The 20,134-nt window shown below is 36.4% G+C and overlaps 2 protein-coding genes across 6 annotated transcripts in view; both read left to right on the top strand.

Annotated features, from left to right (window-relative positions):
* The window catches only part of ndrg3a (ndrg family member 3a), a 39,424-nt gene extending 22,146 nt beyond the window's left edge, over positions 1–17,278 (top strand). For 3 of the 5 annotated variants that reach the window (XM_016246736.1, XM_016246810.1, XM_016246885.1), the window contains exons 4-17: positions 10,283–10,388; positions 10,466–10,586; positions 10,841–10,903; positions 11,156–11,216; positions 12,513–12,599; positions 12,720–12,776; positions 12,905–13,008; positions 13,095–13,160; positions 13,256–13,307; positions 13,393–13,440; positions 13,550–13,585; positions 13,725–13,776; positions 15,338–15,376; positions 16,217–17,278. In XM_016246736.1, coding sequence (XP_016102222.1) covers positions 10,283–10,388; positions 10,466–10,586; positions 10,841–10,903; positions 11,156–11,216; positions 12,513–12,599; positions 12,720–12,776; positions 12,905–13,008; positions 13,095–13,160; positions 13,256–13,307; positions 13,393–13,440; positions 13,550–13,585; positions 13,725–13,776; positions 15,338–15,376; positions 16,217–16,383 — 1,059 coding nt within the window. In that variant the 3' untranslated portion in view covers positions 16,384–17,278. Of the gene's footprint in view, positions 1–6,276; positions 6,848–10,282; positions 10,389–10,465; positions 10,587–10,840; positions 10,904–11,155; positions 11,217–12,512; positions 12,600–12,719; positions 12,777–12,904; positions 13,009–13,094; positions 13,161–13,255; positions 13,308–13,392; positions 13,441–13,549; positions 13,586–13,724; positions 13,777–15,337; positions 15,377–16,216 lie in introns of those variants that run through there. The other 2 variants (XM_016247021.1, XM_016246960.1) reach the window with 2 other exon arrangements.
* Positions 17,279–19,394: 2,116 nt separating this feature from the next.
* The window catches only part of LOC107581329 (src-like-adapter 2), a 2,429-nt gene continuing 1,689 nt past the window's right edge, over positions 19,395–20,134 (top strand). Inside the window, exons 1-3 of the mRNA XM_016266843.1 lie at positions 19,395–19,473; positions 19,621–19,726; positions 19,813–19,899. Coding sequence (XP_016122329.1) covers positions 19,395–19,473; positions 19,621–19,726; positions 19,813–19,899 — 272 coding nt within the window. The remainder of the gene's footprint in view (positions 19,474–19,620; positions 19,727–19,812; positions 19,900–20,134) is intronic.

Below are 20,134 nucleotides of genomic sequence, written 5' to 3' on the forward strand. Positions count from 1 at the left end.
TAAAACTGTTAACGTTACGGCAGCGGGGAATATGAACGCACATTAATTATTTTATTTAGTCTGTGTTATTTTAATGTTTCGGGGGTTTTTTACCTAAAATAGAGACACTGATGTTGATGTGTCCGTATTCAATCATTTCAGTGGGCTTAAATAGATCATCCTTTACAGCAGATTTAGTTCACAAACAACTGACAGTTTTGACCTAAATATGATTTTCAGTCACAATAATTAATCCTAAAATTCAATATTAGTAACTTACTTTTAGCAGCATCAGACGCGCACGCACTCACAAGATCTCCCTTTTCTTACTTGTGAATTCAGTTCACTGGAGACTCGCACTAAACGGTTCATTTGTTTCAGAGACTTGTCGACTCGAGAACAGCTGCAATCGGTACATTATAATTCATCAATGAATCGTTTGGTGCGATTTGCGAAATAATTTAAAAGGTTCATTGAAAAGAATCCGTTCGTTCTTGAATCAGACACCGCTTCTGCGTCTCGGAGCACGTGATATATTATGAGTAACGATATGTTTTATGAAATGTAGGGAAGTAAAAAGTACGATCTTATGCTTTGGAATGTAGTGAAGTAAAAGTTACTCAAAATAAAACGACTCCAGTAAAGTACAGATACTTGAAAAATGTACTTAAGTACAGTAACGAAGTAAAGCTACTCCGTTACTGTCCACCACTGATAAATATACACAATACACACACATATATTATGTAAAAGAAAACTTTTATTTCAGATACAATTAATCGCGATTAATCGTTTGACAGCATTAGTATATATATATATATATATATATATACAGGTGGCAATCCACCTGTCACTCAAGTGGCCACGCCCTTAATTATGCAGAACTTTAAGGCTTAATATAATTTAAACGGATGAGTTATAAAAAAAAAATCACCCCACTCACAGTTGTCATGAAGGGCAAAATTAGCTATATAGACCAAAACCACTTTTTGTACCAGGCTGTAAACATTTTTTTCTGCTGTAAAATTGTTCAATTTAACATGGGCAGTCTATGGGACTGACTCCCTTTTGGAGCCAGCCTCTAGCGGCCAGTCGACGAATTGCAGTTTTAGTCACTTCCGTGTTGGTTTCACCAGAGAGACCGGAAGGTTGCCGCTTGATATATATGTATATACAGGTGCATCTCAATAAATTAGAATGTCGTGGAAAAGTTCATTTATTTCAGTAATTCAGATCAAATTGTGAAACTTTTGTATTAAATAAATTCAATGCACACAGACTGAAGTAGTTTAAGTCTTTGGTTCTTTTAATTGTGATGATTTTGGCTCACATTTCACAAAAACCCACCAATTCACTATCTCAACAAATTAGAATACTTCATAAGACCAATTAAAAAAATTTTTTAGTGAATTGTTGGCCTTCTGGAAAGTATGTTCATTTACTGTACATGTACTCAATACTTGGTTGGGCCTCCTTTTTCATGAATTACTGCATCAGTGCAGCGTGGCATGGAGACAATCAGCCTGTGGCACTGCTGAGGTGGTATGGAAGCCCAGGTTTCTTTGATAGCGGCCTTCAGGTCATCCAGGGCTCGACGCTTACTTTTCTTTTTAGGAGCACTTGTGCTCCTAACTTAAAAAATTTAGGAGCACGTTCAAAATTTTAGGAGCACCTTCTAATCAATAATCCAAAATGTTATCAAAAAGTAGCCTTCCCATTACGAGGTAATATTTGACTCCTCTAACTTTATTAAAAGTATGTCATCTTTTGTCAAATTCTTAAATTATATTTTATAAGCTTAACAACAGAATAAGAGTAGAATAAGAAACAAGTTAAAAATCAAATGAAATCAGTATTAACAAAAATAATTTGTAGAGGTGGCACAGAAGAACACAAAAGTGTTGTTTGATGTACTTTCAGACATTTAATGAGGCTCAGAAGTGGAATGAGTGCAATTAAATCCATAAATCCATGATGATATTAATGTTTTAAATATAAAATTTTGAATATAGAAATATTAAATGATTTAAATAACTGAAAAGATACTTTAAAAATGAAACTAAAACTGCCAGCAGGTGGCGGCAAGTCACTGATTTTTATCACTGAATCATTCATTCAATTGATTCATTCGAACGGCTGATTCATTCAAGAGTGACTGTCTTTATGAATGGGTAATCATGAATCACTGACTCACTAGATTCGTTTAAAAAAACTGTTCGTTCATAAACGAAACACCGCTGTGTTTGAATGGAGATGCGCAGCGGCTGAGCTGTGACTTTGTTTTTAAACTATTTTCGAAATATTTCGAAATACAACGAAATAGAGCAAAATCAGACAATAGTGTTATAGTCAGACAATGTAAGTAACTTAAAATTAACTTCTTGTTTATTGAATTGTATTGTATTAAATCAGTTATCACATTTACAAACTCCCTTAAAAATCATTCAAAGCTGTCACTCATCATCTTAGTTCATCGCGAGCTCACATTTATAATCAACGAAGCTCTCTACACTGTGTGATGAATCTCTTATTTACACCCTGTCTACACTTTGCTTATGAAGGATTGGTGAGATATGTCTGATACATTACTCGACGCTGCAAAAACACGTAGAAAGCTTTGAAGCTTCCCTGAGCGCAATCACAAGTATGATGATGATCGGGTCAGTCGCACTGGGGCTCCTAAAATAAATTTCATAGTCGCACGCAGTAGTTTTCAGTCGCAAATGCGACTGAAATGGTCGCACTGTCGAGCCCTGAAAGCAACTTACAAATGAGGACAATGGAAGCAATCAAAATCAACAAAAAGTGCTATAACAAGTCTCAGTTAGATTAACGCAGCACACGTAGCAAGGGTTTTTTAATTCTATAATAGATAAAAAGAAAACAGATAGAATAGAGCAAGTTAGTGTTAGAGGCCTTTTTTGCTTTTGTTAATTGTATAATAAATAAAAAGAACTGAAATAGAATACAAAAAGAATAGAGAAGCTAGTGTTAGTTTTTATACTATATATACTGGCTAAATACTTCAGCCATTGTGTTTTGTTTGAATTCTGCGTACAGTTTTTGTGTAATGTGCTAAATTAGATTATATACAATTCACCAAAAATCACACACAACTTAAATTTTTTTTTCTTTTTAATATTGTAAATAGTATTGTAAATGTTTTTATTGTAAATTCCTTTTTTACATTTATTTCTCATGTGTATGCTTGATGCTACCAATGCCAAGATCATGGGTTTAATTACAAGTAAAATTGCCATGATTGAATTGATAAAAATGTAGCCTATGCCTTCAACACAGTGTGCATTTCTTCGGATAAAAGGTCTTCAGTCTGACAAATGCATGAATGTAAATGTAAATACAAGAAGACTTCAAATATTCACCTTAGTCAGGGTAGTGCCATATTTCATTTTTGACAGGAATGAAAATGAGGCTGTGTGGGACTGAAGTACAGTGTGTTCAATGGATTGTACTGTTGTTCAACAACATAACGATTATTTAGCTGATGAAACAAAAACTACATAAAACAGTTTTGAAAGTTGTAAGTAGGGCTGGACGATATGGCCAAAATTGACATCACGATATATTTCTTAATTTCGGTCGATACTATATAATTCCGATATGAACACTATTTATCTGAAATAGAAATCTTTTGTAGCATTATAAATGCCTTTATCATCACTTTTGATACATTTTAAGCATCCTTGCTAAATAAAGTATTAATTTCTATAATTTCTTTCCCCAAAAAATTATAAAAATTATACTGAATGGAATAGTGTATAATGTTACAAAAGCTTTTTATTTCAGATAAATGCTGATCTTTGGATCTTTCTATTCATCAAAGAATCCTGAAAAAATCTGACCTTCGATGATCCAGTTCAACCGTACTAAGAAGCAAAAATGACTCTAGACAACCATTTGTGTGTTTTTTTTATTGCTGAAGTGTGTTGAAATGTCTTCTTCTGCATTCTACTGTACGGATGTACATTTACTTTCCCTTCAGCCTGAGGCTTATTCATTTCACTTTTGGTGTGAAAAGGCTTTTATATATTTGCCAAAAATATAACGTTTGTATTTTAAAAACAAACAAGCAAGCCCTGTCCAGATTTAAAAAGTAACGTAACGCATTACTTTCCATAAAAAGTAACTAAGTAACGTAATTAGTTACTTTTTTATGGAGTAACTCAATATTGTAATGCATTACTTTTAAAAGTAACTTTCCCCAACACTGATCGCCAATACTGTTAGTTTAGGTCAGCTGTGGCACAAACCTTGCATTGGGTGGTTGTCTAATACATTTGTTAAGCACTGTATGTGTGTGTGTATTTTTTATATTTAAGGCCCCAGTTGGAGCAATCAGACAAACCAAGCATTTAGCCAATAGTAATAGCTAAAGCATCTGTGTGAATACTGCAAGTCATCATGACAGGTTCATCATTATTCAGAGACAACTTCATCCCATAGAGGGCATCAGAGGCTCAGAGTAAGCAAAGCCATATCCTTGACTCCAATACAGTCTCATTAATTTATTAGATAACAATCAAAATAATCTCAAATAGCAACAAACCACTTCCCAGGAGAAAATATTTATTTAGAGCATGATTTAATCTCTGATCCCCCAGTTCTTAGTGACCTTCTCTCCGTCTCCGCCATTAAATAGTGATGTAAAAATGTTACACAAATGCCTACAATCATATTGACCTCTCTCCCTTACTTTGTCCGATTTGTTTATATTATAAATATTGTATTGTTGATTCTTAAGTTTCTTGGTAGTCAATCTTGACAGGCCTTCAGGAGCTGTGTCTGTCCGTTTTGCCTTCTGGTCTGTGCATGCTTTTCTGAAGGTCACTCTGGTACGGCACGCTCCTGCTCGCTCAGATGGAGAGAGTGACTAACACAATCTGATTTATTACTGAAGCTGCAGGTCCATCAATAAGTAATAAAACCATGTTACTTCTAAACCTTTGGGTACTTTTGCTGTATGATATTTTGTTTGAAATAGATAGCAAGAACAGATTATATATTTTGTGCTTTCTGTTGCATTATGCAGTATAAGTTATCTGAATAAGGCATTTTAGCTGATCTCCTGATACATAAATACAAAACACTCTACATACCTTGATAAACACAGTGTTGTATTCCAATCCACAAATGCTGAATTCCTTTGCCAGCTCCAGTTGTGTGCTTCTCAGATTGTGTTTGTCTATGGTGGCCCCTGAGGAACGACAAAGAGGCTTACTGAATGAAAAACAATGCTTCAGCCTCATCTACTGATAAATGGAAGCAAGGCAGATCAATAACCTATCAGAGACCAAGAGCTATAGAGAGATTGAGTAGATGATATCACACTGCACCTCTGCTGGGTCACAGACGTGCACTGAAAACTGTTCTTCTGCAACTGTGGTTATTTACTGCAGTGGTAGAAAATGAAGAAATAAACATTAATGTAAATCCAAGGAAAGTGATGATAGGTTTAGTTCTTGTTGATACACTGATTTGATAGCTCATTAGACTGGTGTATTATAAATCAGTGATTTTCAACTGGTGAGTCACAATCTATAAATGTGTCACAGGTGTACATGGATTACATTTATATGTATATTTCAGTACATAGTGTATGTGCTTATGTATGTGCACACACATGTTTGCTTAGCTATCTAAACGGGGACGTTCCTTAAACCTTTTTTTAATATATCTAGTTAAAATATATAACATAACCCTAACATAAAACTTGTTTACTTTATTTTTGTACTCTTTTTACAATTGAAGATGTCCCCGTTAGAAAGTTTTGACATTTAGCTTACATTTAGGTGCAAACTTAAGAATTTTTATTTTGAATATTTACACATTTATTTATAAATTTTTATATGTATATTGTTATTATTCTTATATTATTTTGAATATAATATGTTTGATGTAAAAAAATTTAAAATAATTATGTCCAATCAAACTGTAAGGTATTTTGCCACAAGTTCATTTGTCATTTGGTAGAAATTAGTTGAATTAATTTTATTCCAACACTGACATCCTGGAAAATCTTGAAAATGACCATATGCAAAGGTAAAAGAAATATTAATATATTGTAAGGACATTTTGTATAGTTATGTATAATAATCAGTTGTTTTTGTTGTCTTCATTGTTTGCCCCCACTTGATAAAATCAGATATGTCCTCCTAAGGGGAAACCAGTTGAGAAATACTACTATGACTAAATAGAATTAATATAATCAATAATCATCAATCATTAATCGATAGGTTTAGTCCAAATCAATTGAGTCGCAAGGTCAAATCTCTCTGCATCTCTTCTCTTGCTGAATCTGAGAAGTGAACTGGTTGACCCCACCCAAAAACAAATAATAAAGTGCAGTGGAGAGCATCATTCCTTCCTCGCCCTCTCTATGTCTGCCCCACCCCTCTCATCCCTGCTCCTGCCACCTCCCGCCCACCTGACTCCCTCTTGTCCAATCAGAGCGGGGCTCTTTTAGTGCTGCCGAATGCATGAGCAAGCACTGCCTCCCCAGCGCAAACCGCAGTCACTTCTTTCTCCTCTTCACTGTCTGCATCTCAACCATCTCTCTCTCTCTCTCTCTCTCTCTCTCTCTCTCTCTCTCTGTGAAAACATACCTCCTCTCTTCATTTATCTCACTCTCCCTCTCTCTCCTCTTCTGTCTCCCCTCCCTCTTGGATCTCTACCTAGCTACTGCTCTCCCTGTCCGTTCTCCTCCATCCCTCCTTCAGCCACTCAGTGTTTCTCTCGTGGATCCTCCCATCTCTTCCTGTCTCTTCTCTGAAGCTGTCACTGTCTCGTGTGTGGAAACATGTCAACCGTTCTGGATGTGGAGCAGAATGCATGCACTGGAGATGCAGTGGTGAGTGTGTGTGTGTGTGTAAGCGAGACCGCTACAACTGAAATCCGAGACTGATTCCTGACTCCTGATTTCGGAGTGTTGATATTTTTGCATGTGCATGCGTGTCATGGTTGATGTGTGCGCCAGTATATGTGATTCTTTTCAATGAGGGATGTGTTTTCGTGCATTAGTCATGCGACATTAGTCAAATGTACAGGATGTACACTAAAATTATATATTGGTGAACACAAGGAATTGTCAGGCCAATTATCATCAAGCAGTCTAACAGGTCAAGCAAATCAAGGACATTTGGAGCACTTAAAAACACAAGCGTAACTGGCAAGGTGTGGTAGTGAGTATATACTGTGTGTGTTTCTAGTATGGATGTTGTGTATTAGCATCTTGATATCAGATCATATTTTAGGGCGTTTATGGTTTGCAATGAGTATGTTTTAGAGTTTAGATAAGCTTCTACAGCCGATTGTTAACCTAGTCAGAGATCATGATGGGGGAAGTCGTGGCCTAATGGTTAGAGAGGCGGACTCGTAACCCAAAGGTTGGGGGAGTGAATGTACAGCTCTCTCTTCCACCTTCAATACCACGACTGAGGTGCCCTTGAGCAAGGCACCGAACCCCCAACTGCTCCCTGGGCGCTGCAGCATAAATTGCTGCCCACTGCTCCGGGTGTGTATTCACGGTGTGTGTCTGTTCACTGCTGTTTGTGTGCACTTTGGATGGGTTAAATGCAGAGCACTAATTCCAAGTACGGGTCACCATACTTGGCCACATGTCATGTCATGATGACCCATCACTGTTTGTCCCTTTGAATTAGTCTTATTTTTTCAGGCTCATTCCTATTCTGCTCCTCTTTCCAGACTCTCCCACACTTTCTAGACCCACATGCAGAGTGTAAATGTGCGTGTGTCTAGAAGATTGAGAGTGTGTTTGGCAGAGCAAACAGGAGAGACTTTTTTTTAAACGTTAGATTTCAGACTCTCCCACTCTCTGTCCTTGATCATTCATGTCCTCAAGAGCTGAAAATGTTTGGATTTGTTCCAAAGCAACCATTTTTAAAGTCGCACACTAGTCAGTCATTCATTCAGTAAGCATGCCAGACTCAATTATGAAAAAACTGCCCATTTTTTATCTTTTCCTGTACGGAGATGCAAGTATTATATTAAAGAACATAAAATCATTTGACACAGTTTTATTTTCCCATATTGATGTATCTGGTATTGAAGCATTGAAGTCTGAATGGGACATATTTAATGAATGCCAAGTTTTAGTTATATCAGAGATATTGATTTAATTTGCTACTTGCTAATCAGTTGCAGGTGGTAATAAGAGGTGTGACACTCTCCAGATAGCATTTGTTTGGTCAAAATCTGTGCAGTGCAGGATGAGTCATCAGTATTTTTGGTTTGTCTTCTTGTAAGAGAAGGACCGTTCATTTTACGTATATATCTAAATTTTGTCAATGTTAAAGTTGTGATGAAACGGAAGTAGCAACAGAGATTATCTTCCATATAGTTACTAATATATCAGTGAATCAGATATATGTTCTATATTCTTTATTGAACTGAATGCAAATTTGCAAACATTAAGAAAGGTGCGGAGTTTAACCGGACTAAATGATTAAATGACGTCCGGTTTACATCGAGAAGTCTGCCCTTTTCACCGGAAGATCCAGTTATGACTTCTTAATTAAAAATAAAGAAATTTTTTTTTAAATGAAACATATGCTTGGATTAATTGTTAACAAAAAGATCTCTAACATGCATTTCAAAACGAGATGAATTTCTATTTCATGCCAAATTTAACATATGAGAGGCCCATATTATCAAAGAATAGCCTTTCACAATTATGTGACCTTATTCACATAAAGTAAAAAATAATTTTTCTAATCTCAGGACTCCTTGTGTGTCCCTCTGCTGTGACTCATTCTATTATTGATGCAGAAGAAGCTGTGACACGCACAATTCTCTCTTACACACAAGTGCTCCCTTACATGTCTATATATTTTTTTATACACACTCCAGCCTTTTGTGATGTCAGTATATACATCACTGAACACGACACTCCACCCAGGACCACCAAGACTGTAGTTGGCTTCCCTCAACACAAGGCCCAGGAATTGAAAAGCAGAAAAGCACTCTCTATCTCTCACGCGGGCTGCAGTCTGTTACAGTTCTGCAAAGTCATACGGTCAGGATGATGGTATTGTACCTCTCCACAGTTCTGCAGCCACTCACTGTGATGATTCTGGACGCATCCGGACGCTATCCACATCAATAGCATTGTTGATTTTATCAGAGGATGTATTTCTGTTTAGAGGTCATCTTGTCACAGACATTACCATTTTTAAAAGTTTGGTGTCAGTAAGATTTTTAATGTTCTTAATGAATCTTATGTTCACCAAGGCTGCATACAATTTGAAATAACTGTTTTCTATATATTTATACATAAAGCTGAATTTTCAGCAGCCATTACTACAGTCAAGTCACATGATCCTTCACAAACCATTCTAATATGCTGGTTTGGTGTTCGGGTAACTTTTCTTATTATTATCAATGATAAATAAAAAAAAAACGGTTGTGCAGCTTAATATTTTTGTTGAAACCGTGATTATTTTTATGGGATTCTTTGATGAACAGAAAGGTTAGACAAACAGCATTTATTTAAAATAGAATCTTTTGTAGCATTATAAATGTCATAATTGTCTCTTTTGGTCAATTTAATGCATCCTTGCATTCCTTTTTTTTAACCTAATTTTTACTGAGCTCAAACGTTTGAATGGTCGTGTAGAGAGTATGTATGTTTGCTTTTATACTTAATACAAAACTACAATATTGCTGCACTAATTGGGCTGTTGGAAGGATGTATAATGGATTTTGGATTTCTTCCTAAACAGAATGATGGATGGTCATGACTGGAGTGAAATTAAAGTATAACAAGTCCGTGGTTCATCCTTTCAACATTTATGGATATTTATATTAGAGCATCAGAGCTCTGGATTTAGATGACTTACATAAAGCCAATGGTATTAATCTAGGCAATGAATTTTAATCATGATGATTTCACTAATCTTTAATTGTTAATTGAATGCCCAGGGATTCTTTATATTAACCATCCTCCCAAATCAGTTTAGAATGCATTGAAAAAACTTTTGTAAAGCACATACTCACTGATGTGTGGTGGAGCTGAATCGTGACTCTGTGCAGCTGCTTGGCCTTCCCTCTAGATCTTTCTATTGATCCCGCAGCCATCTGCGTGAGTCTCCTCATGGGAGATAACACTTACTACACAAATACATGCTTCCTGAAAGCAGCAGCACCAACATTTCACTCACTAAGTAGCATAGTAAATCCTCAAGCATTTCTGGCATCTTGAGGAGGTTTTGTGGAGATCATTTATTGTCTATATTTGTGTACTTGGAACTGTTGTTCTTTGTTCCAGGAGCATGACATCGAGACGCCCCACGGTGTGCTCCATGTGACTATGAGAGGAAGCCTTAAAGGCAACCGTCCTGTCATTCTGACCTATCATGACATCGGCCTCAACCGTATGTGAAAAAATGAAATAACAGATACATTTTATACTTGAGTATGATGATGGTGACGGTGTTTGGTCGGTTTTCAGACAAGTCCTGCTTCAACACACTGTTCAACTTTGAGGACATGATGGAGATCACTCAGCACTTTGCTGTTGTGCACGTGGACGCCCCTGGCCAGCAGGAGGGAGCACCCCCCTTTCCCACAGGGTGAGTGAAATTGCATACTTGTACTACTTTTGGATAAGGCATTACTTTGTCACTGTTAAAAAGTACTATATAGTATAAATGTGTGTGCTATGAATGCAATCAGGATGTACCACAGTCTCTATGATGTCATTGTCATGACCTACCAGCATCAGTTGTATCACTTTACTACCATTCACAAATCCACTCCCGTGGCCTCATGTGATAGTCTAAATGCTGTGATATATGTTTGATATTTGATATCTGTTGATCTTCAGGTACCAGTACCCCACCATGGATGAGCTGGCAGAGATGTTGCCCTCAGTCCTGACTCAGCTAAAGTGAGTAACAAAGTCAAGGCAGTCCATTAGTAATTTAAATTACACTCTAGTCTACACCATCAATCAGTGAGGTCTGTCTGTGAACCAGTGGTGTTCAGGACAGAACGGGACATCACTGCATCTGTAAGACTCAGCCTGGCAGAACCGCACACAATGGCAGTTTGTCATGGATTGAGAGAATTACAGATTTCTCTGACGAAATACTGCAGTTGTTGAAAGTGATATAGGATGTGGTTGTGCTTCCGTTTGCAGGGTGAACAGCGTGATTGGCATTGGTGTGGGAGCAGGAGCATACATCTTAACCCGCTTTGCTGTGAGTTCTCTGTTTTTCAGCTTTTAATTTTGCATAACTTTAATTTTGTTGTCTTAAACCATTGACTTTGCATCTCTCTGTGTCTGTCTCACTCATTCTTTCTTTCTTTTTTAACGGGACTGAATCCCATAAATTAGCATTCTGTGTGTTTGCAGAATACCGAATTCCCTCCAAAACCCATCGCCAAAACCATAGCAACATTTTGGCGTCTCTGTTGTAAACAAGGAACATGGATGCCAACAGTTTAACCCATTTGCCATTAGCTAAGAAGAAATAATAACTACTTAATGTGACTGTAAAGTTACAGTTTGCAAATTAGGTACCTCTGCAGGGCTCAACAAAAAGTTTTTTTTTTCTTCTGCTGACTCGGGTCAAGTTTAAATTTTACTTTTCCTGCAACATTTTCACTAGCCCATTACAAATATTTTTAATAACATTTTTGAAAGTATAAATACATATTTTTTATTAAATAATTACTTAAAAAAAACGTTATTAAATATATTTTTAAAACTTTATTTATAACAAACAATTAATTAGTTTTTAATGTAATAATAACAATAATAATAATTTGTATTCGTTTTTTAAACATTTCTGTTTTGCTTAATTTGTTTTTATTTCACTGTTAATACTTAATTCAAACTTATTGTATTTCAGTAGGTTACCAGTGCAACATTTATTATGTAAATTTTTTTAGTATTAGTTTTTCATCTTTTCACCAAAAATATATATTTTTATAGTTTTAGTGAACAATAAAACCACTAAAATGGTGCATATTTAACTGCGTGTACATGGCCTATATCAAACAGCTATATCATATATTTTTATATCATCCCCACCTGCCCTTTTCAGAGCGGAATCAAAATAGTGCCGCAAAACTGCATTGCCCCCAGAGGCTGTGAATGCAGGACTGTTATTATTCTGCATGCACTGCAGCCTCAAGCATCTGAGGCTATTGATCAAAGTCGAAATATCTCTGACTCACTCACAAGCCTAATATATTCAGCGTTTCTTTTTATGCAAGGTAACCCATAATATACCCCTTTTCTTTTCTCATTTACTCATTGCTAAGTGTCCTGTGTCATTTCCTGTGCCTTGCTCTCTCATCCTCTATGCATATGTATGACAAACTGAAAGGTTAATGTCAGTGACAGACGGCAGCAGCAGCAACAGTGGGTGCTGAAGGAGATGCTTTGAGTCCAGCTGCTAAAAGCTCTTCTCCTGCCGTGACTACATACATTTTTAAACCTCTCCCCATGTCATCCTCATTAAAGACTAAACCCTTTGCTCTGTCTGCAGCTCAATCAGCCGTCCCTGGTGGAGGGGCTGGTTTTGATCAATGTGGACCCCTGCGCTGAGGGCTGGATGGACTGGGCTGCTTCTAAAGTGAGTAAACAATTTGAACAAACAGATGATGATTCTACAATTCTATAATTCTATAGCTGAAGGTTTATTTATTTATTTAATGGTATTAACCACATCAATATTATTCTGATTTCCTTCCAGCTCACTGGGTGGACTAGCAATCTTGTGGACATTGTGATGGCTCATCACTTCAGCACTGTGAGTAAACCCCTTTGACTTTACATCAGTCAATCAATCCCATAATGCTTTGTGAGCACCGTGAGAGGCAACTGGCTTTTATTTCTCATTAAACACAATGTTTTTCTTTTGTTATTCTGATCAATTAGGAGGAGCTGACTGACAACCAAGAACTGATTCAGACATACCGCCTGCACATTGCCCAGGACATCAACCAGGACAACCTGGCCCTCTTCTGTGGCTCATACGATGCGTGAGTGACATTTCATTATAAAAATGTATATATTGATTATTACCTATGCTGAAAAACCTTCTAAATTAGGTGTTTGTTTATAACAGGCGTCAAGACCTTGGAATCGAAAGGCCAGTTGCCGGACTCAATGAGAATACAGTTAAAACACTGATGTAAGATTTATTATTTTATATGTATTTTATTTTATTTTTATATATATATATATATCTTGGCGTATTGTTTTTGATCACTGCCTGTCCCTGAACAGATGCCCTGCTCTTCTGGTGGTTGGAGACACTTCCCCTGCTGTGGAGGTTGTGGTAAGTTTCTAAGTTCAAGGTCATTTTGTTTTTTTGTTGCTCTGCCCTTCACTATTTTAAGTCTGCTGAATATTTTACATTGCAGGTTGAATGCAACTCTAGGTTAAATCCAACAAAGACCACTTTGCTGAAGGTAAGATGACATTGATATTTTGCAAAACTGTGAATCTTTAACTTCTGCATTTAACTATTTCTATCTCTTTCTCACTATGCATTATTTGTATTATCTCTCTCTCTGTTAGATGGCTGACTGTGGCGGTCTGCCTCAGATTGTTCAGGTTAGTCTTGTTCCATCTTTATTTCTTGATATTGAACACCATATTAAACACCTGCACCCCTACTGTTATCTTTACCAACGTATCCATAATGTGATATGAAAGTGTAAACCAGTGTAAATGACCTCTAATCTCCCAACAGCCTGGAAAGCTGGCCGAAGCCTTCAAATACTTTGTACAGGGAATGGGATACAGTGAGTATTTTTATCAGTTTACCTCAACGTTTGACTCTTTTAACCTGTGAATCTGTCTTCAGATATTTGTTTAATCTGCTGTGCAATCTGGGTCAGCTTTCTCCGTAAACATGCATCTGTTTATCTGGGTTTCTCAGATGCTAGGCTATGCTAATTAGCAATTCAGCACCACACTATGACTAATGGGAATCTTTTTTTCTTTCTTTTTACCGCACACAACTCAGCAAATTGTCCCACAAACTGTGTTTTGATTAGTTTTCAAACTACAGACGTGCGCGACATCACAATGCGCTCTGAATGAGCCCTCCTCGCATATTTGTTGACAGGTTTTGGCGCTCCAGTAAAGCGCTCGATGTGCTGCCAGCGCTCTATGTGAAAATATGTCACCCTCTCTCTGACCCTGTACCTCCCCCTCCAAAGATACTTGCGGTTTCATTTCTGCGCTGTTGTATAGTCCTTGTTCCAGTCAGACAGGAATTTACATCACGTCAGAAGTCAGACCAAAACGGTTGCTTTTCAAGAGCATAATGCTTGTAATATTCATCACAGGCTTTTGAATTACGCCATCAATGCTCTAGAGAGTTTTCAGAGGTCATGCCATGAGGAATCCAAGGGCTTTTTCAGACCTGTAGATTGTTTGCTTTGTTCCAAAACAGGGACTTTAATTTGTTACAATTTTGCATTTTCTTCTTGGTTCGGTGCGCTTTCAGAAGGCAATACTGCAAAGTGTACCAGACTGTGTTTATGCAAGTCACATGTGAGATAAATTTATAAAAATTTTCTCTAATATTTTGAGGAGGCACTTCCTCCCCTGCCCCCTCGGAGGAAACACCCCATATATACAGTATATATATATATATATATATAAATTGAAAGTTCATCATGACCCCCACTAGGGCGCGACAGTCATATCTGGAGGTCCCAGACAAAGAAAAGAGGATTATCGGAGGAAACACCCCATATATACAGTATATATATATATATATATAAATTGAAAGTTCATCATGACCCCCACTAGGGCGCGACAGTCATATCTGGAGGTCCCAGACAAAGAAAAGAGGATTAAAAGTTAGAGTGAAGCTTGATAAAGGTTATGAAGAACCTAATTAGGACTTCATTGTGAATCTCAGGGGAAAAAATAAATAGACATTTATATGGCCTCTTTAATTAGCTTAGGTGCCAAAAATATTCATAATCATCTGAGGATATATAAGAGCATGTTTTTTGCTTCTTGATTCCCTCTATTGGTGAAGAGCCATAAATGCAGCATGAGGCTCAGGTGGTTAAATGTCAAGGCAGGAAAAGATTTGCCATTTTTAGACCCTGCAGAGAAGCCAGTAAAACATAGCTGTAGACACATACAAGAATTACAGCTGCCATTGGTAGGGTCGAGGTCGTAACTTGCAGGGTTACATTTTAAACCACAGACGTCCCTGACCACAGTCAGTATCTGAACAGTATCTGACCTGTTTTCACTGAAAGCATTTCCATGAAATACCAAAATCTGTGCTGTACAGAGATCTTATTTTTCTCTCCGTTTCCCTTCAACTTTTGCAAACAGTTCCTCATGTTTTGCTCAGCCGTCTGAGCAGTGAATCAGGTACACGTGATGTGATTTGACTGATGTATACATGCTTGCACGGCTCACCTGTGATTGTGTTTAGACATATTCGCATGTAGATATTTGACATGGTAATATTTAGTGCTCGACCGATATGGGTTTTTCAGTGGCCTTTGCCGATATCTAGAAAGTTGGGTGGTAAATATCTGATACACTTTTATTTTTAATGAAAATATTATTTTTTGTTTAAAACACAATTTCAGTTAAAAGACATATGCCTATTTTACATTTAAAGAAGCTGTTGTTCGATTTTAAAACTAGCCTATATAGTGATACAATGCCACTGTTACATGGCCAGGTCAACATATCGGTCTGTCACTACAATTACTAAAAAGTTTCAGCAGACATTTTATACGATATGTAGACCTTGTTTTAATTATTTCTTAATTTCTGAAAGTTTTATTAAAAAGTTTTAGTTTTTAAATATTACTTTTAAATGCTATTGGCTTTACTTTTTTATTTTATTTTTAATTTATATCAGACTTTATCATTTATTTCAGATTTTTTTTTTTTTTACTTTTTTTCTTTTATTATTAATAATTTTTTTTGCAGTTTATTTGACATGTTTTCCGAAAGGTATGTGTTGTTTTTTATTTAAGCATGTATGTGTCTTTGCTTTTTGTTTGGTAGGTCTAAATTTTGTCAGAAATGCTTCTGTGTGCACATTTATACTCTGTGTAAGCAGACACGAGACGAACTTGTGATTATCTATTATTACATTCTCGGTTTGGTTTCCTCTTGCATGATGCTTGTTCTTTCGTTTTGCTTGCCGCCCCTGATTATACTGAAGACTGCAATAATCACATTCTCATCTCACAGTACCAGCGGCTGGCATGACCCGTCTGTCTCGGTCCCGATCCTCCTCGTCCAGCATCACATCCACGGACGGCTCACGCAACCGCAACCTGAACAGCCCTCTGGACGGGCCCAACTCTGGAGTCCTGGACAACCAGGCCAGGCCACAAACGATGGAGGTGTCCTGCTAAAGCCCGAGGCTCAGAATCTGCTGTGTGCTGTCTGTCGTTTCACCCCTCACCTCCTGTTGTTCGTGTCAGATTCCCACGTGTTTCTAAAGCCTTTAATAGTGAGGCAGGGGAGGCTTGAATGAAATGTATGACATATTGAAGGTATGCATATTGAATATATACATGTTAATATACACTAGTAAAATTTTAAGTCATAAAAGCAAAAGACTAATATATATTTACACATGAAAGGTCTTCCACCAAGCTTTTTTTTTAAATATTTGTTAGCATTACGTTCCCCCTCATTTTTGATCGTTAGACTGAAATGGTTCCACTCTCACGTAAATGAAAAACACATGCATCAAAATTTTTGTTTTTGTTTTATGGTGTGACCTGTGACCTCTCCTGTGCTCTTATCTTGCTACACTGTGTGATATTGTTTAACTGTGTTTTAAATGCCTGTCGTGTTCTGTCATTGAATCCACTTTTCTGTTCATCCTATGAATGTTTAAGAACTGACTTTTGGTGTATTTATATTAAAAAACTCTGATAGGTTATATTAAAAGCCGTCAGCTATTAGGTGATAAATGCTTTTGAAGACTTTGAAAGAAGTGGAATATCATTCTTTATTTTCATTTTAATATTTGTTTCTTTTACTCTAATGCTTACATTAGGCCATCGCTCTTTTAAATATGCAAAACAAAAGTAGCAAGGACTTAGTATGACTTAAATCATGTTTTTCTTTTGTATATTTACTCCCTTACCATTTTTAACATAATTATTCTTAATCAAAACATAAATTGATGTACACATGAAATGACAGCTTTCACAGACATGAATACGAGTATGAAATAGTGTCTGACAAAGTCACTGTCCACTGATTCTCAATTACTAAATAAAGTTAGATCATGGAAAATAAGACTGTTCGTGCAGTTTTTCCCCCCTTTAAATACTAAACGTTTATAACTGCTTTACTTTTGCTTTCAAAATAGTACGATTATTTTCAGAATCACTGAAGAAAGAGATTCTCAACGGTAAAGGAGATGAAAGATTGTCGAGTCGCAAAGTTTCCGACCACAAATGTACTTTTTTGACACTCACATCGAGCAAACCTTATCCTCAGGTTGTGGTTAGACTATTTTTAGCAACCACTTAAAATAATGAAAGGTGCACATTACAGTGCCAAGAAAACATTAGAAGCTCCAATTTATCGCATACACACAAAATTGTCTTTGTATGTACAGTCTATAAATCTAAATCCATTCCATGAAATTTATTTTAATTGAATGAACTGCATCTTGCACACTTTGTCCCTTTATAGAGTTTACTTCTGACTGTAGAACGATTATGGATTTTGAAAAGTCTAATAGCACAGGAAATTTCATTTGCATATTGGTTTGTTCACCACAACTCCTACTCAAGAGATCACACACGTCAATTCACACGCACAACAGAGGATGAAGGTCGCATCAACACTGTTGTGCATTCTCTAGTGCTGGGATCTCTATAGTGGATGCTCTTTTATATGGCCTACTGCATATTGTTGGCCAAGAAAATCATCATTTCAGCATATTTGCACACAGAGTTGAAACGGAATAAACAGTATGGTAAGTATTTGTTTGTGTAACTCTGGACTAGTTAAATGTTTAGGATCTCCTTGAGTAAGATGTTTTATTTTAGTTATTAATATTTAAATGTTTTATAGAAGAAAGTTTTATTTATTATTTTACTTTGATTTTATTTTTAATTTATTCTATTTTTCATTCTTCATTTGTATTATTTAGTTAATTTTCTGCTATGATGTGTATTGTTTTCTAGTCTTGCTTGGATATGTGGCTTGGTTTTTTATTTATTTTATTTATTTTTATTTTATTGTATTCTTTTATTATAATTAGGGCCCAAGCCGGTAAGGCGCAGGCCCTATTGTTTTTCTAAGGATTATTATTATTTTTATTTTTTTTCTTTCAAGGTTTTTGGGGGTTTTGGGGCCCTTAACATACTCGAAAACTCTTGAAACATTGCACACATGTTGGAATCTGCGGCCATCAGGGCTGGTCTGAGTTTCAGATGGGGGGGTTACCGGGGGTGTGTGGCACAGCCTTTAATAAGGCGACTTTTCAGGAGCGCTGTAGCACGCACTGCTTGATCTACACTCACCAAAATTCATACACATATATGTCTCATCAGGCCGAACAACTTTCATGCTGACCGTCAGTGCTCTGCCCAACAGGAAGTTGGCTATTTAAGGTTTTGTGAAAAGTGCATGCTCTGGAATTTGATATACTCCTATGAGGATTTCCAACCGATTGCCACCAAACTCGTTGAACATGATCTCAAGATATGGGGGATGCTAAATTGCCAAGGGATTTTTGATATCTCGAAAACTAACATTAAATATTCATGTTCATGTTAATTCACAGTACATAAACTAATGTTAAGATACAACTTTACATTTTAATAATGTATTAAAACATTTTTAACTTAACATTAATTAACATTAATAAATGCTACATAATTGATGTTCATGTTAACTAATATAGTTTAATATAGTTTTTAACATTAGTTAATTCACAACTAACAAACTAAGTATGAACAACATATTTTTACTGTATTTGTTATTAAAAAATTGTTTGTTAGTTCATGGTACAGTAACTGATGTACATTAACTATACATTTTAATTAATAATGTTGTGGTCAATTTTCAACATAATATTAACTAAGATTCATAAATACTATATAAATATTGTGCATGTTAACTTATATAATGTTAAAAACTAAAACCTTATTGAAAAGTGTTATAAAAGTTGTTTAAAACCAGACTGGCAGAGGGTTACTGTAAATGCATATGCCCACTGTGCACCGTTCTCCTGATGCCACCGGGGTGGCGTTTGCACTAACGGCTTGGGCCCGCCATCGCTGCTTGCATATGATTATTAGATTATTATTTGTTTTTTGTAGTTTGCTTTCCAGAAGGTATGTGTTGTTTCTTTATGGTTTAGCTTGTATTCAAGAACCTTGGTCCTGAAATAAACATGGGTTGTCTAACAAGCAGACCCTGGCGTCGATCTTCTGTTCACAGACTGGAGGACCCCGTCTTGATGTCTGATGAATGTATGGACATGATTATGCAATTAAACTAACATATACAAACCGCTTTTTTTTATAATTTATCATTAATGTTGTTAGATTGCAAATAAATAACACATTCACATCTAGTTTGTGTATAATTAGCCCTCACCGGTGTCTGTTGTACTTTAGCATCAGGAAATCACATGCGCATGGCAGTGGCCTTGTGTAACTTTCCACCCAACAGGTCTGATGAACACACTATATTTTTAGGAGACAGACTGAACATTATGTCAGAGTAAGTAAAGATTATTTCTAGACAAAAGTATGTAAGTGTTAGCTACAGTGAATGCAGGGGTTGTAATGGGTTTGCTTCTGTTGCAGAGATGATGACATGTTGATGGTTTATTCTACAACAACTGGCACAGAGTTTTTCATTCCTCACACCTACGTTTCCAAAGTGCATAATTGGTCAGTCATGTTCAAACTTTTTTTTTTTTTACAAAGTTACAAAAGGAAATAAGTGAAAGTGAATAAGTGAATTTTTGACTTTTTACGCTTATGGGAGAACTGGGTTTTAGTCTGGCCTGCATCTTCTCTCCCCTTACTTTTTCTGTTATTGTGTCTATCAGTAAAAATGGTGAAAAGAGAAAAGCACATGCAGAGAGAGAGAGAGAGAGAGAGTGTTATGTGATGTCATCAGATC

This window comes from Sinocyclocheilus grahami, unplaced genomic scaffold (genome assembly GCF_001515645.1).
Source record: "Sinocyclocheilus grahami isolate Dianchi unplaced genomic scaffold, SAMN03320097.WGS_v1.1 scaffold3.1, whole genome shotgun sequence".
Taxonomy (NCBI): Eukaryota; Metazoa; Chordata; class Actinopteri; order Cypriniformes; family Cyprinidae; genus Sinocyclocheilus; species Sinocyclocheilus grahami.